Below are 19528 nucleotides of genomic sequence, written 5' to 3'. Positions count from 1 at the left end.
CCTCCAACTCCAGTGCATCCCTCCTTCGATACGAGGCCCAGAACTGCTCACCAATCTTCCAAATGCGGTCTGACCAGAGCCTTGCACAGCTTTAGCTGTACATCTCAGGTCTTTCAGCCGCAATAAGTTAAGTCCCACAGTACTCTGCAAACCCCATCCCCAGAGTGACAGTGAGAGGCAGAACATGAGTAGAGAGGACAAGCAAAACAGCGCATTCATGCGAGAGACAGCGAGGTGGTGAGAGCGGGAATGAGAAGGTACGACCCTCAGTGACATCGTCAATGGGAAGGGTATACAAAGATGTGGTCCCAGTCCCTCTCTGGGAGCTCTTACCACAAAAGTGAAAGGTTCTGATGAGATTGCCCGATACTCGTCATTGCAGTCCACAACGCAAACCTCCACAAATCCTTTCTTCGCTGTCTGAGGCACGGCTGGCTCCATATCACACACAATCCTGTGGAGCACAGTTCGTCAGCCTCCGTTATTCACTTCCAGCACAGCACCACATCCAAATATCAAATCCTGCCCAGCCCCTCTAACCCCTTCACTCGATGGGAAGGTGATAGCCTTGTGGTACTGTCATTAGGCTGTTAGTCCAGAGACCCAGGTAACATTCTGAGTTCATTGTTTTTTATTCATTCACAGGATGAGGACGTTGCCGCCTAAACTAACATTTATTGCCCATCCCTAATTGCCCAGAGGGTAATGAAGAGTCAACCATATTCAATCATACAATAGAATCCCTCCAGTGTGGTAGCAGGCCATTCTACCCATCGAGTCCACATCATCCTCCAAACACCATCTCCCTCCCCGATCCCTGTAGCCCTGCATTTACCCATGGCTGATCCACCTAGCCTGCACATCCCTGGGCACTATGCACAATTTAGCAAGGCCAATCCACAATTGCTGTGGGTCTGGAGTCACATGTGGGCCAGATCAGGTAAGGATGGCAGTTTCCTTCCCTAAAGGACGTTAGTGAACCAGATGGGTTTTTCCAACAATTGACAATAGATTCCCAGTCACCATCTTAACTCTAGATGTTTAAGTTGAATTCAAATTCCACCTTCTGCTGTGATGGGATTCGAACCCAGATTCTGGAACATTGCTTAAGTCTCTGGATTAATGTCAAACAATAATTCCACTAGGCCATTGCCTCCATCAAATCACATGATGGAATTTGAATTCAATAAAAATGTGCAATTACAACGCTAATGATAACCGTTAGAGGTGCTTATTGTTGGAAAAAGTCACCTTGTCCACTAATAGTTTTGAAGGAAGGAATCTGCCATCTGTACCTGGTCCAGCCTACATGTGACTCCAGACCTACAGTGATATGGCTAACTCTCCACTGCCTTCTGGGCAATTAGGGATTGGTAATAAATGATGGTCTAGCCAGTGGTGTCCACATGCCGTGAATGAATTTTTAAAAACTCCTGGTTTAAACTTGTTTCCCAGTGACTGTTTTGCAGCTTCCCAATGTTGTATGCACTTCCTTTTTATCCCAATTCCCCTCCCTGCAAATGTCGGCTTTGGGAATTATGAGCTCCACAAGCTGAGGTATGTAGGGCTGGGAAAGTGAAATGTTCCCATTTCAGCCACTCAGGCTCTGGCTTCAATACTTACAAATCAGCGAGACACCACGGGATTGGATGGCCAATGTGGTTGCCATGAGCAACCAGGGATGGGCAGCAAATGGGGTCACTGGATGCTTAGGAGGAAGAAGTCAATAGGATTCTTGATGAAGAAAGGAGTCAAACATTATCAGGGGCACTTGTGAATGTGGAGATGAGACCATAAACAATTTAGCCACAGAAGCTTTGGAGAGAGTGCAGAGAAGGTTCACAGGATGTTGCCTGGTCTAGAGGGTATTAGCTGTGAGGAAAGGTTAAACAGACTAGGATTGTTTTCACTGGAAAGATGGCGGCTGAGAGGAGGCCTGATAGAGGTCTACAAAGCTATGAGAGGCATAGATAGGGTGGATAATCTGAGGCTTTTTCTCCAGGGTTGAAGTTTCAATTACAAGGGGGACACAGGCCCAACGTGAGAGGGGGAAAGCTTAAGGGAGATGTGTGAGGGATGCTTTTCACACAGAGAGTGGTAGGAGCCTGGAACGCATTGCCAGATGAGGTGGGGGAAAGAAGGGACATTGATGACATTGAAGAGGCATCTGGTTACGTGTACAGGGAGGGAATAGAGGGATATGGACCGAATCAGGCCAGAAGGTTTGTTTTTTAGTTTAGGTTGGAGGGCCAATGGGTCTGTTCCTGTGCTGTCCTTCTCTCTTTTGTCCTTTTTGATCTTTAAAATGGAGGTGCAAGCTGAAGAGGCCAAATGGTCTATTCCCCCCTTTACGTTTACCGTGACTTGGAGGGATCGGGTTTCCACACTTACTGCTCTGCGCTGATGTACTCCTCGGGAATGGGAATACACTTCACCCGTCCAACATGTACCCCATAACGGATCTCTGAGAACGTCAAGCCCAGGTTCACTCCAGTAATCGTCAACCTGGTTCCTCCTTCCTTGGGCCCAGTCTCCGGTACCAGCTGGAAATAGAAAAAGAGAGAGTTGAGGATCGAACTCAGGGAGCAGACTGATGGATTGCCCAGATGCACCAGCCTTTTGCAGCATGCCTGACTCTCTGTCTGTGTAAAGTGACAGTTCCGACCTGTACCAACCATGAACTCAGCCTTGCACAGTGGAACACAGGGATGGAGGTGATGGCCGAGTGGTATTATCGCTGGACTGTTGGCCCAGATAACATCTGGAGACCTGGATTCAAATCCCACACACATCAGATAGGGGAATTTGAATTCAATACAAATATCTGGAATTAAGAGTCTAATGGTGACTGTGAAACATTATTGATTGTTGGAAAAACCCATCTGGTTCACTAATGTCCTTTAGGAAAGGAAATTGCCATCCTTGTCTGGACTATGCATGACTCCAGACCCAATTGATTAGGGATAGGTAATGTTGTGGAGCAGGCCAGACCCCTTCTAAGTATTTTAAGAAGGTAGCCCAGACCCTAACTTTTTCTTATTTTAAAGATGGATGTGAAGTGGAGATTCCAGGTGTGACGCAGCTGGTGAAACCACTCGGCTTTCAACAAAACAGAATTTACTTAAACACTACAGCTGAAACATGAACAAAAAAACCCAGAATTTAGAATAACTTAACTATTTGGAAACTTAACCGACCCAAGACAGCAACCTGACTAAGGAGTTGCTCCGATTCCCGTAATATCCCATAAACACACCCCATGGCGAAAGGTAAATTCAAACACAGGTTCTCAGAGGTAGGAGAGAACAGCATCCAGACAGAGATTTCAGGGAGAAAGCCGGTCAGGAACCATCTGCTGAAGCTTGGAACCTTTCTCCACTCCCAATAGCTTCTCAATGCCTGCTAAAACTAAAACTAGAGAAAAAAAACCTGACCTGTGAGAACTGCCCATTCCCCTGCCATTGTTAAAGTGAGCCCTTGCCCAGACATGTTGGCACCTCTGCCTTTACAACCTCTCTAGAAAAAAAATACAAGGATGAAATAACCTTGTCCAAGGGGCAGCATCATCACAGCAATAAATGCTGCCTGGTCAATGACGTTCATATCCCACCGATTAATAAAGAATCAAATTAAGTGTACGCACATCCCATTAGATAATGGAGCAGAATTAAGCCATTTGGCCCATTGAGTCTGTGCTGCCATTCAATCATGGATGATATGTTTCTTAATCCCATTCTCCTGTTTTAGCTCTGTAACCTTTGATCCCTTTACTCATCATGGATCTATCCATCTCTGCCTTAAAGACACTCACTGACTTGGCCTCCATAGCCTTCTGCAGCAATGAGTTGCCACAGATTCCTCAACCACAGATAAATAGATTACCTACAGTGTGGAAACAGGCCCTTCAGCCCAACAAGTCCACACCGACCTGCCAAAAATAAATCCATCCCCCTATATTTACCCCTGACTAATCCACCTAACACTATGGGCAATTTAGCATGTCCAATTCACCTGACCTGCACATCTTTGGACTGTGGGAGGAAACCCACGCAGACATGGGGAGAATGTGCAAACTCCACACAGATAGTCTGGCTGAAGAAATCTCTCCACATCTCAGTTCTAAAAGCACTTCACTTTGAGGCTGTGCCCATGGGTCCGAGTCTCTCCTACTGTGGAAGCATCTTCACCATGTCCATCTATCCAGGCCTCTCAATATTCTGTAAGTTTCAATCAGATTCCCATCACCGCCCCCACCCCAACTTCATCCTTTTAAATTACATCAAGTACAGATCCAGAGTCCTCAACCACTAATTATATGACAAGCCCTTCATCCCTGGGATCATTCTTATAAACCTCCTCTGGAACCCCTCCAATGCCAGTACGTCCTTCCTTCGATATGAGGCCCAAAACTGCTCACCCTATTCCAAATGCAGTCTGACCAGCACCTCACACAGGCAGAGTAGAGCTGCGTCTGCACCCGCCCTCCCCAATTCTCTGTGCGTGCCTTATTGTTTCGAGTTTTATAAAGTGCCCTGCTCCGTACTTACGGTCTTAAGGTACTTTTACAGTCCAATTTGGATGGCCTTACATCTCAAAACCCTCCAGCCATAATGTTCTCCCAAGCACAATTAAAACCTGACACCTGCATGTTGTAAAAATGAACACTGCACAGCGCAAGGAGTGTGTCAGGAGTCGGCTGATATGCAGATGGGCTGGCAGCCTGATGAAATATGGGAGGAAGTGCAGTTTCAATCCAAGCACACAGCCAGGCTGGTTGGAAAGCCTGCATCCCGAGCGGAGATTCCAAACTTTCTTTCACTGGCGGTTCCCAGCTGCCGAGCTGGCCTGGGACTAACTGCACTCAGGGAAAGTGAGGCCTGCAGGTGCTGGAGATCAGAGTCGAGAGAGTGGTGCTGGATATGCACAGCAGGTCAGGCAGCATCCGAGGAGCAGGAGAATTGATGTTCCGGGCAAAAGCCCTTCATCAGGAACGGACAAACCAACACACCTTGCATATTCTTTCCTCCAATTTTTTTTAAAACAAACAGCAGTGAGACTGACGTCTCCCCAAAACCTTGACTAGAATTGAGGCCCTACGGGAGGATGCAGAGGGGAATGCAGGATAAACAGGAGGCAGGGAAATGGAGAGTTCTCTCACCTTGCCACCAGGGTTCAATGCCAGCCCACCACCATCAAAGCTTCTCCCTCACAACACCCCTCACTGGATTCAACGAAGGAAGATAAAACCAGACAAGGAGAAGTCTCCCGGTTCCCATTTCAGCTCATCTGTTCAGACTGAATGCCACTAACTCTGTCCCTTTCCTGCCAAATGTTCCCACTCCCCCCACCACATGGCTCCTGAACTTTGGTGTTCGATTCTCCCTTGAATTAACAAAGAGATGCTTTTTTATTAGATTAGATTATATTCCCTACAGTGTGGAAACAGGCCCTTCGGCCCAACAAGTCCACACCGACCCTCCGAACAGCAACCCACCCAGACCCATTCCCCTACATTTACCCCTTCACCTGACACTACGGGCAATTTAGCATGGCCAATTCACTAACTTGCACATCTTTGGACTGTGGGAGGAAACCGGAGCACTTTCAGGATAAATTATTCAGCTGCATGTGAGATTAAACACATGACCTCATCCTGCCTCGCGCAATTTGAAAGGAGCTCCATCACAGGGTATATGTTGGGCAGGAAGATGGCAATCTCACTCAGAGAGATACCCCCAGAGACACTGATCAAACCACACTCTCCACACAATCAGCTGAGCCTCCTGCCATTACTGAGTCATTGGATTTTGGAAATCCATTAACTTATTATCAAGCATGTAGGTCATCTAGGTGTACAACACAGAAACAGATCCTTTGGTCCAATCTGTCCATGCCGAACATATATCCTAAATTAATCTGGTCCTATTTGCCAGCACTTGGCGCATATCTCTCTAAACCCTTCCTATCCATGTACCCATCCAGATGCCTTTGAAATGTTGTAATTGTACCAGCCTCCACCACTTCCTCTGGCAGCTCATTCCATACACGCACCACCCTCTGCATAAAATATTTGCTCCTTAGGTTCCTTTAAGATTTTTCTCTCTCTCACCTTAAACCTATGCCCTCTAGGTACTCCCCTACCCTGGGGAAAATACCTTGACTATTGGCCCTACCAATGTCCTGTACATCCACAACATTACCCCCCAACATCTATACTCAATGCTTGATCCATAAAGACAAGCATATCAAACGCCTTCTTGACCACCCAGTCCACCTACGACTCCACTTTCAAGCATCGTGAATCTGGTTGGAGCGGGAGGAACACTAACCTAATGACAGCTAGTAACACAAGAAATGGAGTGTGTTCCAAATTGCATTGACTTGTCTGAAACCCTACAAAGATTAACCACTCACTTCATTAAAAAGTCACACTGCTGCATGACCAAAGGTCTCCAATGTGACCTCTAATGCACTCAAGTCACACCTTTACGGTGTGCTTAGTACAATATGATTTGGACAAGGCCTGACTAATCTGACCATGCCCACCAATGTTGGCATTGCCATCCACCTTCTTGGGTTGTCCACACCTGCCCCAGAACAGAGCCAGTTCTCTAATCACTCAGGTCATTCCAGCAGAGTGGGTTGGAACTAATTGCTCACAGTGCCCCTTAAGTCACCTTTCTGGGTGAGGTGTTAAACAGAGCCCGATATTGGGTACATTGAAGACACAGATTGCCTGGTTTATAGGGAGTAAAGAAACTGAGGGACATGGCGATACTGGGGGTGGGAGGGGCAGGGGAGTAAGGTGGTGAAGCGGTGTTGAGGTAGACGACCAGCCATGAACCAGTTCAACGATGGAGCAGGCATGAGGACTGAAAAGCCTACTCCACCATCTGTTCCTGGTGTTCCTAATTGTGCAGTGCCTTCGGATGTCTCGGTCTGAAACCTGAGAACTCCCTCCCTATGGCCCTCTCTCCTCCATTTAGATAACACCTCCTCCAGTCCCCACTCCCACCTCCCCCTGCCCCAAACCCATCCCACCTATTTGTGCCCGTGTCTCTTTGATGATGCTTATACAATCACCTGGCCTAATTTATGCCCTGGTGTCGATTTTCCTTCTCCACATATCTCGGCTAAAATACATTCCTCACCAATTGGTCACCTCGTCTGCAATTCATGGGATCTTACTGTGTGTGCTACTTGGTGCAGGATCCTTCTAAACTGTTCAAGGTTTCCCAACTGCTTGGGGGAAGGGTGCAGAGGTTTTGGTTTGGTGGGATGACTAAGGGTAGTCCACATTAGCCCCATTCCCCCAAACGACCTGCTCTCTTCCATCTAGAAGGGCAAGGGCAGCAGATATATGGGATCACCACCCCCTTGCAAGTTCCCCTCCAAGCCACTCACCATCCTGACTTGGAAATGTATCACCGTTTCTTCACCGTCCCTGGGGCAAAAATCCAGGAATTCCCTCCCTGAGGGCATTGTGGGTCAACAAGCAGCACATGGGCAGAGCACTATGAGAAGTTATTCTTCTCCAGACTATTTAGGGATGGTCCATAAATGTTGGCTCAGCCTCATATTCCGTGAAAAGAACAAATTGTTTCTGGTCCAAAGGAATTTTAAAGATGCCTTTCCAAGAAGGAAAATGATAGGGTAAGCAACAAATTAAGTGTGAGGGTGGGAAGGAGAGAGAGAGAAACAGACAGACAGACAGAAAGAGGGGAGACAGAGGAAGAGGAAGAGAGTGATAGAGTGAGAGAGAGAGACAAAAGCAGAGAGCAATAAAGCAAGAGAGACGGAAACAGAAAGAGAGACAGAAGTGGAAAAATATATACATATTAGAGTGAGAGAGAGACACACACAAAAGCAGACAGAGGGTTAGAGAAAGAAGGAGAGACAGAGATGGAGAATTAGAGAGAGAATGAAAGACAAAAACAGACAGGGATAGAGAAAAAGAAAAAGGGAGAGTCAGAGAGAGAAAGAGAGACAGGGATGGAAAAAGGGGTAGAGAGAGAAACAGATAAAGACAGACAGAGACAGAAAACAGAAAGAGATAGAGAAAGAGGGAGAGATAGAGAGGAAAATAGAGAAGGACAGATATTGAGAGAAAGAGACAAGGAAACAGAGAGACGGTTGGAGAAAGGAGAGACAAAGAGAGAAAGACAGACAGAGATAGCGAAAGAGAGAGAGAAGGGTTGTGAGAGAAAGATATCAAGTGATTAAAAAAAAAGGGATAAGACAGAAGAATGGAGAGTTTGAACCTGAGAGATGGCAGGGATCAGAATTCAGGCAGAAAGCTGTTAATCAGATGACAAGCTTCATCCTGTAACTAGCCTGGGATTCAGACTGAAGTATGCGATGGAGCCTCTCCGATCTACAAGCAGTGATCCAATTTGCAGACATCTGCTACATCTGGCAGGGATCAGATATCAGCTTGGACACGGTGAAGTCCGAAGCCAGGTCTGGGTTCCCGGGGTAGATTTACTTCCCCTCCTGTAACCAATCCTGCCTTGTTCTTCCTGTCAGGCAAGATGGCTTTGGTTTATTTGAAGTGTCATGGTTAGGAAGATACATGGTAACGTGATTCATTAAACAGAATTATTCATAATGGAAAGACAGGTGTAGCTTGACAAAACAAATATTATGACTGATGAGCGTAGCTGTAGCGGCCTCGTAATAACAATAATAGTATAATTATAGGTAATTTTACATCGCTTTTAACGCCAAGTATTCATGTGACATACAGCTGTATCCTACAAGTCAGGAACTATGCTGGCTCGAGGAATGAACAAGAGGAGACTGAAGCCAATAAACCCAAGTACTAATTCGACCAGCCAAAGTCCATTTGCAGGAGAAGTGGGATATATAGAATGCACTTAAGTCTCACTTTACTGTGCATCTGTTGAAGAACAAATTGGCAATATCAAGAGTCAAGTGTGGAAATTCGTTCCAACATGATGAAGAGGGAGACGACTACAGTCGCACAGTAGGAAGCAGAACGGCCTGTCACAGAGGGGAGAGAGCTGTATACTGGCCGTGTCACTGGAAATGCAGAAACTCAGGCAAACCTTCCTACCTTTTACCCCTACCCAGGATTCCCTCACTGATTTATCGATGATTTGGAGGTGCCGGTGTTGGACTGGGGTGGACAAAGTTAAAAATCACACAACACTAGGGTATAGTCCAACAGGTGTAATTGGAAGCACTAGCTTTTGGAGCAATGCTCCTTCATCAAATGGTAGTGGCCACAATCACCTGGTGAAGGAGCGTCGCTCCAAAAGCTAGTGTGCTTCCAATTAAACCTGCTGGACTATAACCTGGTGTTGTGTGATTTTTAACTTTGATTTATCGATCTCAGCCCTGAATATATCAACTGCCTCATTTCCAACTTATTCTCAGAAAAAAGGTTACGTTACTGCCTTTCCTTTAATCCTCTTTTGTATAACAATGCTACTTTTTTAAATTCAGTAAGACTTGTACCTAAGGTGGCGCTGTTAAAGGCAGCCATTGTAAAAACGTTTCACTGTGCACCTGGTAGAGTCACAGAGATGTACAGCATGGAAACAGACCCTTTGGTCCAACCCGTCCACGCCGACCAGATATCCCAACCCAAACTAGTCCCACCTGCCAGCACTTGGCCCATATCTTTCCTGTTCATATACCCATCCAAATGCCTCTTAAACGTTGCAATTGTACCAGCCTCTACCACTTCTTCTGGCAGCTCATTCCATACACGTACCACCCTCTTGTCCCTTAGGTCTCTTTTATATCTTTCCCCTCTCACCCTAAACCTATGCCCTCTAGTTCTGGACTCCCCCATGCCAGGGAGAAGACTTTGTCTATTTACCTTATCCATGCCCCTCATAATTTTGTAAATCTCTATGAGGTCACCCCTCAGCCTCCGACGCTCCAGGGAAAACAGCCCCAGCCTGTTCAGCCTCTCCCCGTAGCTCAAATCCTCCAACCCTGGCAACATCCTTGTAAATCTTTTCTGAACCCTTTCAAGTTTCACAACATCTTTCCGATAGGAAGGAGACCAGAATTGCATGCAATATTCCAACAGTGGCCTGACCAATGTCCTGTACAGCCACAACATGACCTCCCAACTCCTGTACTCAATACTCTGACCAACAAAGGAACTGTACTTCAATACTGGAGTACAAGTGACAATAAAGGATATTCAATATTCAATTCAATATTGGCCCAACCTCAACAGGCCTTTGTGGGAAAGAATTCCACGATTCATAACCCTCTGACCGAAGAAATTCCTCCTCAACTCTGTCTGAAATGTTCCACCCCTTATTCTGAGCTATTGCCCACCCTGGTCCTTGACTCTCCCACAAGGGAAAACAACCTTTCCATATCTGGGAGGAAGTGAGGGCTGCAGAGATCAGAGTCGAAAGTATGTTGCTGGAAAAGCACAGCAGGTCAGGCAGCAGCCGAGGAGCAGGAGAATTGATATTTCGAGCATAAGCCCTTCCGATTCTCCTGCTCCTCGGAGGCTGCCTGACGGCTGTGCCTTTCCAGCGCCACACGCTCAAATCTTTCCACATCTACCCTGTCAAGCTCCCCATGAATTTTACGTTTCAATACGGTCTTCTCTCCTCTAAATTCCAATGGGTACAGATCCGAAGTGCTCAACTGTCCTCATAAGGCAGCCCCTCCATAGTCAGTATCAGGCTTTTCAGGATGGCCTCAATGGACAGCAAGATCAGTATTCCAGCATTGGCCCGATTAGTGCCTTGTATCATTTTAGCGAAACCTCCCAGAGCCGCATCAGCTCCTCTGTCTGAACATTGTGGCTAAAATCCTCAGTCCTAGACCTGTTGCACTCTTTCACATCCCAGGAAGACTTCTCCACTTGTATATCTGCTGTCTGGAGCGGCAGTGTGACTCAGTGGTTAGCACTGCTGCCTCACTGTGCTAGGGACCTGGGTTCGATTCCAGCCTCGGACCACTGTCTGTGTGGAGTTTGTACGTTCTCCCCACAAATAATAGGAGGAAGTTATTTGAATCGCTAGAGCATACAGACAAGGGTGAGCCAACACCTTCCTCTTCCCTTGAGCTCAGGCAAAACTCAAAACGCAAGATAACCTGCCAAAGACGTTATGGCTCAGTGGATAGCACTGCTGCCTCACAGCGCCAGGGACCCAGGTTCGATCCCACCCTTGGGTGACCGTCTGTAGGAGTTTGCATATTCTCCCCAGGTCTATGTGGGTACCCCTTCGGGTGCAGTGGTTTCCTCCGACAGACCCAAGATGTGCAGGTTCGGTGGGATTAGCCATGCTAAATTGCAGGGATCTGCAAACTAGGTGGGTTAGCTAAGGGAAGTATGGCGATAGAGGAGGGAGGTGAGAAGTTCTTCAGAGGGTTGGTGTGGAAACAGTGGGCTGAATGGCCTGTTTCTGCACTGTAGGGATTCGATGAAATCTCACAGATATCCCTCCAATCTCAGCAAAACAGATCCCCTCCACAAAGGACAACCAGAGAGGAATTTGCAATTAGCTTCAGGAGGCAACAGGGACGTTTGAGGACTGGGGGCGGGAGGAAGGGTAGGGCACTCTCCACACCTGTAGACAGATCCACAATGCCACAAGGTTTCTGCACCATGTGGGGTCTACAATCAGCAACAGATGACATGCTGAAAATATTGTGCCAACCACACAACAAGTGGAAGCAGGAGACAGCAAGAAAATAAACTATCGAGGCCCGTAGGCCTGAACTGGAAAGTACAGTAGCAGAAATCCAGCTTGCGAGATAATTAATTGCTGCGGGGCGGGGGAAGAGCAATTTCTTTTGATTTTGAAAGCTGTGGAACTTTCCCAAGAACGAATTCTCCCCTTGGGTGACTGCTGTCAATGTTATCCTTCTCAAATGCACAATGCCCCAGCCTTCCTGAAGAAAGTGCCAACATCTCCCACCTCAAAGGCTGGAGAAGAGACTTCAAAACACAAGGCTGCAATGTGAAACTTTATGATTCAGGCTGTGAGCTAAGAGTGGAGAAAATTAAAAACATCCCATCCCAGTCTCTTTTCCCTTTGTCAGTTACAAGGGAAATGAGGAGCACTGAGAGTGATAGCAACCTTTCATTTCGATTACTGAAACCAAAGCTGTGTTAAATCTACCACCAAACACAACGGTTTAAGATAAGGCTGCACTCGTGTAAAAGTACAAATGCGAGACTTGCATTTACATAGCACCTTTTCTGGCGACCAGACATTTCAAAGGGTATTACAGCCTGTGTTTCAGAAGTCCAGTCATCCTCATAACAAAGGAAACATAGGAAGCTCCCTCAAACAGCAATGGGGAAACACTGAGATAAGCTGAATATTTTTTGTATTGTGTACAAAAGGACATTATTGGCCAGGGATAAAAAAAACCTTACAGTGTGGCCCATCAAGTGTACTGACCCTGCAAAGAACTGCCCACCCAATTGCTGTGACTCCACATTCCCCTCCCCTGGACACTTCAGCATGGCCAATCCACTTCAACCTGCAGATATTTGGAGGGAACTGAAGCAAACCCACACAGACACAGGGAGACTGCGGGCGGCACGGTGGCACAGTGGTTAGCACTGCTGCCTCACAGCGCCTGAGACCCAGGTTCAATTCCCGACTCAGGCGACTGACTGTGTGGAATTTGCATCTCCCCGTGTCTGCGTGGGTTTCCTCCGGGTGCTCCGGTTTCCTCCCACAGTCCAAAGATGTGTGGGTCAGGTGAATTGGCCATGCTAAATTGCCCGTAGTGTTAGGTAAGGGGTAAATGTAGGGGAATGGGTGGGTTGCGCTTCGGCGGGTCGGTGTGGACTTGTTGGGCCGAAGGGCCTGTTTCCACACTGTAAGTAATCTAATCTAAAAAACTATACACACACACACACACACACACACACACACACAGCCAGGCAGCAGTGCTAACCACTGAGCCTTCATGCCACCTGGGGATAAGTGCCCTGGTCATCTTCAACTTACTGGGTGGATATGTCTCGGCTCATCTCAAAACAAACTGTCATGGGCTCACCAGGAAGAGCTGACCCAGCTCCTGCTCCCAGTGTACTGAGGGAGTGCTGCTCTGTCTGAGGTGCTGGATTGCAGTGAAACATTAAACCAAGCTCCCTCACATGGAAGTAAAAGGTTGGACAAACCTGCCAATACCTGGAGAAACTCAGGCAGGTCTGGCAGCCCCTGTGGAGACAGAAAGCGGAGTTCACACTTTGGTTCTGAAGACGGGTCACTGGACCCTAAACGTAAACTCTGTTTCTCCCTCCACAGATGCTGCCAGACTTGCTGAGTTTCTCCAGCAATTTCTGCTTTTGCATCTGATTTCCAGCATCTGTCTTTCGTTGGTTTTTATGGCTACCTCAACATCGGGGGAGAGGATACAGTCATTGGTCGCGTTGTCCTCTCTGGGAGCATGCTCTGTGCAAATTGGTTGCTGCACTTCCGATATTACAAACTGTGACAACATGTCGACAAATACCTACAGCTCTGAAAGCACAACTTACAAAAAAAGCACATCCACCTTCTTTTGTGTATCAAAAGGACTGTTCCAAGAATGAAAAACCCCAGTGATGAGGAGAGATTGAGCAGGTTGGGACTGTTCATCTCGGAGAGATGGAGATTGATAGAGGTTTACAAAACCATGAGCGGGCTGGATTAGGTAGATAGGGAGAAGCCGTTCCCACTCATAAAAGGAGAAAGGGCCTGGATTTAAACTGATGCGATGGGCCGAATGGCCTTACTTCCACTCCTATGTCTTATGATGGGCGAATACAACAGGGGCAATGTGAGAAAAATACACTGAAACATGGAAGATAGAAGCAGGAGTAGGCCATTCAGCCCTTCCAGCTTGCTCCACCATTCAACATGATCATGGCTGATTATTGAGCTCAATCCCGTGCTCAGAATCTGGAATGCACTGCCTGGAAATATGGTGGAGGCAGGTTCAACTGAGGTAGGCGAGGGATACCTTGCTACGATTGGACAGGGCCTTGGTGGGACCACACCGAGAGTATTGTGGGCTGTTTTAGATTAGATTCCCTACAGTGTGGAAACAGGCCCTTTGGCCCAACAAGTCCACACCGACCCGCCAAAGCACAACCCACCCATACCCCTACATTTACCCCTTACCTAACACTACAGGCAATTTAGCATGGCCAATTCACCTGGCCCACACATCTTTGGACTGTGGGAGGAAACCGGAGCACCCAGAGAAAACCCACGCAGACACGGGGAGAACGTGCAAACTCCACACAGTCAGTCACCTGAGGCGGGAATTGAACCCGGGTCTCTGGCGCTGTTAGGCAGCAGTGCTAACCACTGTGCCACTGTGCCACCCTGGGTCTCCATATCTGAGGAAGGTTGCTCTGGCAATGGAGGGAGTGCAACAAAGGTTTACCAGACTGTACCCTGGGATAGCAGGACTGACCTATGGAGAGAGACTGGATCAGTTAGGATTATTTTCACTGGAGTTCATAAGAACATGGGCCAGGTGGGAGTGGGAATCTCACAGAAATCGATACGGAGGGATCACTTGGATAGACATGGTGAGGCAGGTGGGTAGGCAAGGCTGAGGCTGGGAGGGTGGGCTTGGGAAGTGAGGTGGGTGAGGGGCTAGGAGGTAAGGCGCTGGGTGGCATGGCAAAATGGCCTTCTCTCCAGAAGGCTGTGGACTCCAAGTCACTGAGTGCATTCAAGAAAGTGATAGTATTTTTAGATATTACAGGCATCGAGGGGTATGAGAGAAAGCAGACATATGACATTGAGATGGCTAATTAACTTAGATGAGGGAACTAAGTATCTCGGGAGTTGCAGGTGACCTGAAGTTGGGTGAGAGTGAGCTGCGAGAGGGATGCAGAGATGCCTCAGTGTGGTTTGGACAGGTTGAGGGAGTGGGTAAAATGTGTGGCAGGTGCAGCAGAATGCCAAGAAATGTAAGCTTATTCACTTTGAGAACAAAAACAGGAAGGCAGGTCATCATCTGAATGTGGATAGACTGGAAAAGGGGGATGTGCTGCGAGTCCATGGTGTCCTTGTACACCAGCCAAGGTAAATGGTCTGTTAACCTACATGGCAACAGGATTCCAGTGCAGCAGTAGGGTACCTTGCTGCAATTGTACAAGACCTTGGTGGGACCACACCTGGAGTATTGTGGGCTGTTTTGGCCTCTGTATCTGAGGATGTCAAGATTAGAGTGGTGCTGGAAATGCACAGCAGGTCAGGCAGCATCCGAGGAGCAGGAGGAAGGATGCTCTCGCAATGGAGGGAGTGCACACTGATTCCTGGGATGGCAGGACTGACCTATGGAGAGAGACTGGATCAGTTAGGATTATTTTCACAGGAATTCACAAAAACTGGGCCACGTGGGAGTGGGAATCTCATAGAAATTGATAGATTTCTAACAGAACCAGACAGGGTAAACACAGGAAGGTTGTTCCTGATGACGAGAGAAGTCCAGAATGAGGGGTCTAGTCTAAGGATGAGGGGTATGCCAGTTAGGACTGAGATAAGGACACCCAGAGAGTGGGGAGTCTGTGGAATTCTCTGCCACAGAAAGCAGTTGAGGCCAAAACACTGTACAATTTCAAGAGAGTGTTGGGTACAGTCAAAGGGACCAAGGATATGGGGGGAAAGCAGCTATGGGCCTGAGCTGGATGATCAGCCACGATCATGTTGAACGGTGGAAGAGGCTCGAAGGGCCGAATGGCCCACTCCTGGTCCTAGTTTCTATGTCTTAGGAAAGGAAGGACTTCATTAGCTGCAAGGAGCGTTGCAACATTCTGAGACGGCCGAGAGGTGCCAGAGAAACGCAAGTTTGTTTTCCTCCTGAATAAAATACTTTGCCATTTGTGCTCGGCCCCACGTGTTCCATTTGATGCTGCGGATATCCGTCCAAATAGCACAGACCCAAACATGCACAACAGAACATCTTCAGAAAATGCATCCCCTACATCAAGAATCTGATACAAAAGAATGGCAAGAAGCTGGGGGTAATTTATTTTTAATTCATTCACGGGATGTGGGTGTCAGTGACCAGGCAGCATTTATCGCCCATCCCTAATTGCCCAGAGGGCAGTTAAGAGTCAACCACATCACTGTGGGTCTGGAGTCACATGTAGGCTAGAATTTTCATCCCCTCAAGGCCATTAGTGAGCCAGATGGGTCTTTTTTTCCAACAATCAGCAAGTGGTGATCATTATTTTCCTAATTCCAGATTTTTATTGAATGCAAATTCCAGCGTCTACTACAGCAGGATTTGAACCCAGCCTCCCCAGATCATCAGCCAGGTCTCGGCAATCACAGCCCAGCAATAACACTACTTGGTCATCGCCTCTCCAGGGATTGGGGTGCGGGGTGCAGTGTGGAATGCGGTAGCTGCTGAGGGAGGAGGGGAAGGGGCAATGGCCAAAGGGATGGGGTGGCAAAGGTTGAGTGAGGATGAAGTGTTTGGAATGAGGGTGAGGGGATTGAATTTAAGAGAGCGTTGGGAGTGATGGGGTCAGGAGAGGAGGGATAGCAGGGACTGGGTTAGGAGTGAAAGGAGTGAGGGGGTTAGGAGTGAGGGGGTCAGGAGTGAGGGGAAAGGAGGGAGAGGGGGTGAGGAGCGAGAGGGTAGGAGTAAGGGGGTTAGGAGGGAGGGACTTAGGAATGAGAAGAGTGAGGGGGTTAGGAGGGAGGGGGTCAGGAGTGAGGGGAAAGGAGGGAGAGGGGGTGAGGAGCGAGAGGGTAGGAGTAAGGGGGTTAGGAGGGAGGGACTTAGGAATGAGAAGAGTGAGGGGGTTAGGAGGGAGGGGGTCAGGAGTTTGGGGGTCAGGAGTGAGGGGGTAGGAGGGAGGGGGGTTAGAATTGAGGGGGGTCAGGAGTCAGGGGGTAGGAGGGAGGGGGGTTAGAAGTGAGGGGGTTAGGAGGGAGGGGTTAGGAGGGAGGGAATGAGTGGTGGGGGGGTTAGGAGGGAAGGGGATAGGAGTGAGGGGGATTAGAAGTGGGAGGGGTATGAATGAGGAGGGTAGGATTGAGGGGATTACAAGTTAGAGGATGGAAAATGTGAGGTAGTTGAGTGGTTAAGTCTGAGGTTGAAGGTTTGGGGGCGAGGGTACATGGAGTGAGGACGTGAATCAGTGAGGGAGGCTGAGTTCCCCTGAAGTCTGTGCAGGCGTGTCTCCAAACTCAGGTTTACCTGAGCAAAAACCAAAAGCCTTTGCACCTTTTCCCAGCCTTGACATCACCGCTGCCCTTCCCACCTAATTCCTGAAGATGACAATCCTGCTTCATCATTCCACAAACCCGGCACTGACTGACTTCACTCTGAGCCTTGCCGGGTTTACATTAACCGACAGCTCTAACCAGCTGGCTCCTTCGAAACACATTCGGCAACAAAGCTGGAGGGCTGGTGGGAAGAAGGCGACTGAAGGCTGAGTCACTCCAGGGATGGAGCTCTCAAAGAAGCAGAGAGTTGGGCTCTCTCTCCCCCTACATTTTCTCTCTCTCTCTCTGTCTCCTTCCGTCCTCTCTCTCCACCTCTGCCCTCTCTCTCTCTCCCCCTCTCCTTGTTTGCTCCTTAGAGAGGGAGAAGGAAGGGGGAGATAAAGAGGGGGGAGATAAAGAGGGGGGAGATAAAGAGGATGGAGCTGACTGGCCACCGATGAGGAAAAATTATTTGATGTTCTTTTTGAAGTGGCTCGGATTTGGAACCCACCACCTTCCAGAAGTGAAGGAAGAATGGCAGAAATGGAGGAAGTGGGTAGCACAGTGGCTCAGTGGTTAGCACTGCTGCCCCAGAGACCCGGGTTCAATTCCCGCCTCAGGCAACTGACTGTGTGGAGTTTGCACATTCTCCCCATGTCTGCGTGGGTTTCCTCCGGGTGCTCCGGTTTCCTCCCACAGTCCAAAGATGTGCAGGTCAGGTGAATTGGCCATGCTAAATTGCCCGTAGTGTCAGGTGGATTGGTCAGGGGTAAATATAGGGTGAGTGGGTTTCTTTTCAGTGGGTCGGTTTGGGCTGAAGGGCCTGTTTTCACACTGTAATCTAATCTAATCTAATCTAATCTCTAAACTAATCGGATTATTGTTTGAAAAAGGTGGTGCAGACTTGACAGACCAAATGGCCTTATCTCTCCACCCTTCAGGCTCTCTGCTTGTATTCCTGATGAAAGGCTTTTGCCCGAAACGTTGATTTCACTGCTCCTCGGATGCTGCCTGAACTGCTGTGCTTTTCCAGCACCACTCTAATCTAGACTCTAGTTTCCAGCATCCCCATGGTAGGCTACTGCAAAAAATACGGAGGTATGGCATTGAGGGTGCGTTAGAGGTTTGGATTAGGAATTGGCTGGCTGGAAGAAGACAGAAGGTAGTAGTTGATGGTAAAGGTTCATCTTGGAGTGCAGTTACCAGTGGTGTTCCGCAAGGATCTGTTTTGGGATCACTGCTGTTTGTCATTTTTATAAATGACCTGGAGGAGGGGCTAGAAGGTTGGGTGAGCAAGTTTGCGGATGATACGAAAGTCGGTGGAGTTGTTGACAGTGTGGAAGGATGTGGCAGGTTACAGTGGGATATAGATAAGCTGCAGAGCTGGGCAGAAAGGTGGCAAATGGAGTTCAATGTAGATAAGTGTGAAATGATTCACTTTGGTAAGAGTAACAAGAAGATGGGGTACTGGGGTAATGGTCGGATATTGGTAGTGTGGATGAGCAGGGGGATCTTGGTGTCCATGTACACAGATCTCTGAAAGTTGCCACCCAGGTAAATAGTGCTGTGAAGAAGGCATATGGTGTACTGGCTTTTATTGGTAGAGGAATTGAGTTCCGGAGTCCTGAGGTCATGTTGCAGTTGTATAAGACACTGGTGCGGCCTTATCTGGAGTATTGTGTTCAGTTTTGGTCGCCATACTATAGGAAGGATGTGGAGGCACTGGAACGGGTGCAAAGGAGGTTTACCAGGATGTTGCCTGGTATGGTAGGAAGATCGTATGAGGAAAGGCTGAGGCACTTGGGACTGTTTTCATTGGAGAAAAGAAGGTTTAGGGGTGACTTGATAGAGGTGTACAAGATGATTAGGGGTTTAGATCGAGTTGACAATGAGAACCTTTTTCCACGTATGGAGTCAGCTATTACGAGGGGGCATAGCTTTAAACTAAGGGGAGGTAGGTATAGGACAGATGTTAGGGGTACATTCTTTACTCAGCGAGTCGTGAGTTCATGGCATGCCCTGCCAGTAACAGTGGTGGACTCTCCCTCTTTATGGGCATTTAAACGGGCATTGGATAGGCATATGGAGGATAGTGGACTAGTGTAGGTTAGGTGGGCTTGGATCGGCGCAACATCGAGGACCGAAGGGCCTGTACTGCGCTGTATTTTTCTATGTTCTATCCGCAGTCATTGTTTTTACCTTCCTGTCCTCTGCTGACCTCTTTTATGATTAGAGCCACATACAGAGAGCGTGTGAGAGAGAGAGAGAGAGAGAGAGAGGAGTGGAAAAAGAGAGGGGTCAAAACAGAATGGGAGAAAGAGAGGGAAAAGGAGAGATGGTGGGGAAAA

General features: G+C 48.0%; 1 protein-coding gene across 3 annotated transcripts in view; it reads right to left on the bottom strand.

Annotated features, from left to right (window-relative positions):
• The window catches only part of LOC132822232 (plexin-A1-like), a 541551-nt gene that overhangs the window by 119788 nt on the left and 402235 nt on the right, over nucleotides 1–19528 (bottom strand). For all 3 annotated transcript variants that reach the window (XM_060835337.1, XM_060835340.1, XM_060835338.1), the window contains exons 13-14: nucleotides 2392–2543; nucleotides 334–454 (exon numbers count right to left, since the gene is read on the bottom strand). In XM_060835337.1, the coding sequence (XP_060691320.1) occupies nucleotides 334–454; nucleotides 2392–2543 (273 nt within the window). The remainder of the gene's footprint in view (nucleotides 1–333; nucleotides 455–2391; nucleotides 2544–19528) is intronic.

This window comes from Hemiscyllium ocellatum, chromosome 14 (assembly GCF_020745735.1).
Source record: "Hemiscyllium ocellatum isolate sHemOce1 chromosome 14, sHemOce1.pat.X.cur, whole genome shotgun sequence".
Classification (NCBI taxonomy): Eukaryota; Metazoa; Chordata; class Chondrichthyes; order Orectolobiformes; family Hemiscylliidae; genus Hemiscyllium; species Hemiscyllium ocellatum.
This window is presented reverse-complemented; position numbering and strand designations above follow the sequence as displayed.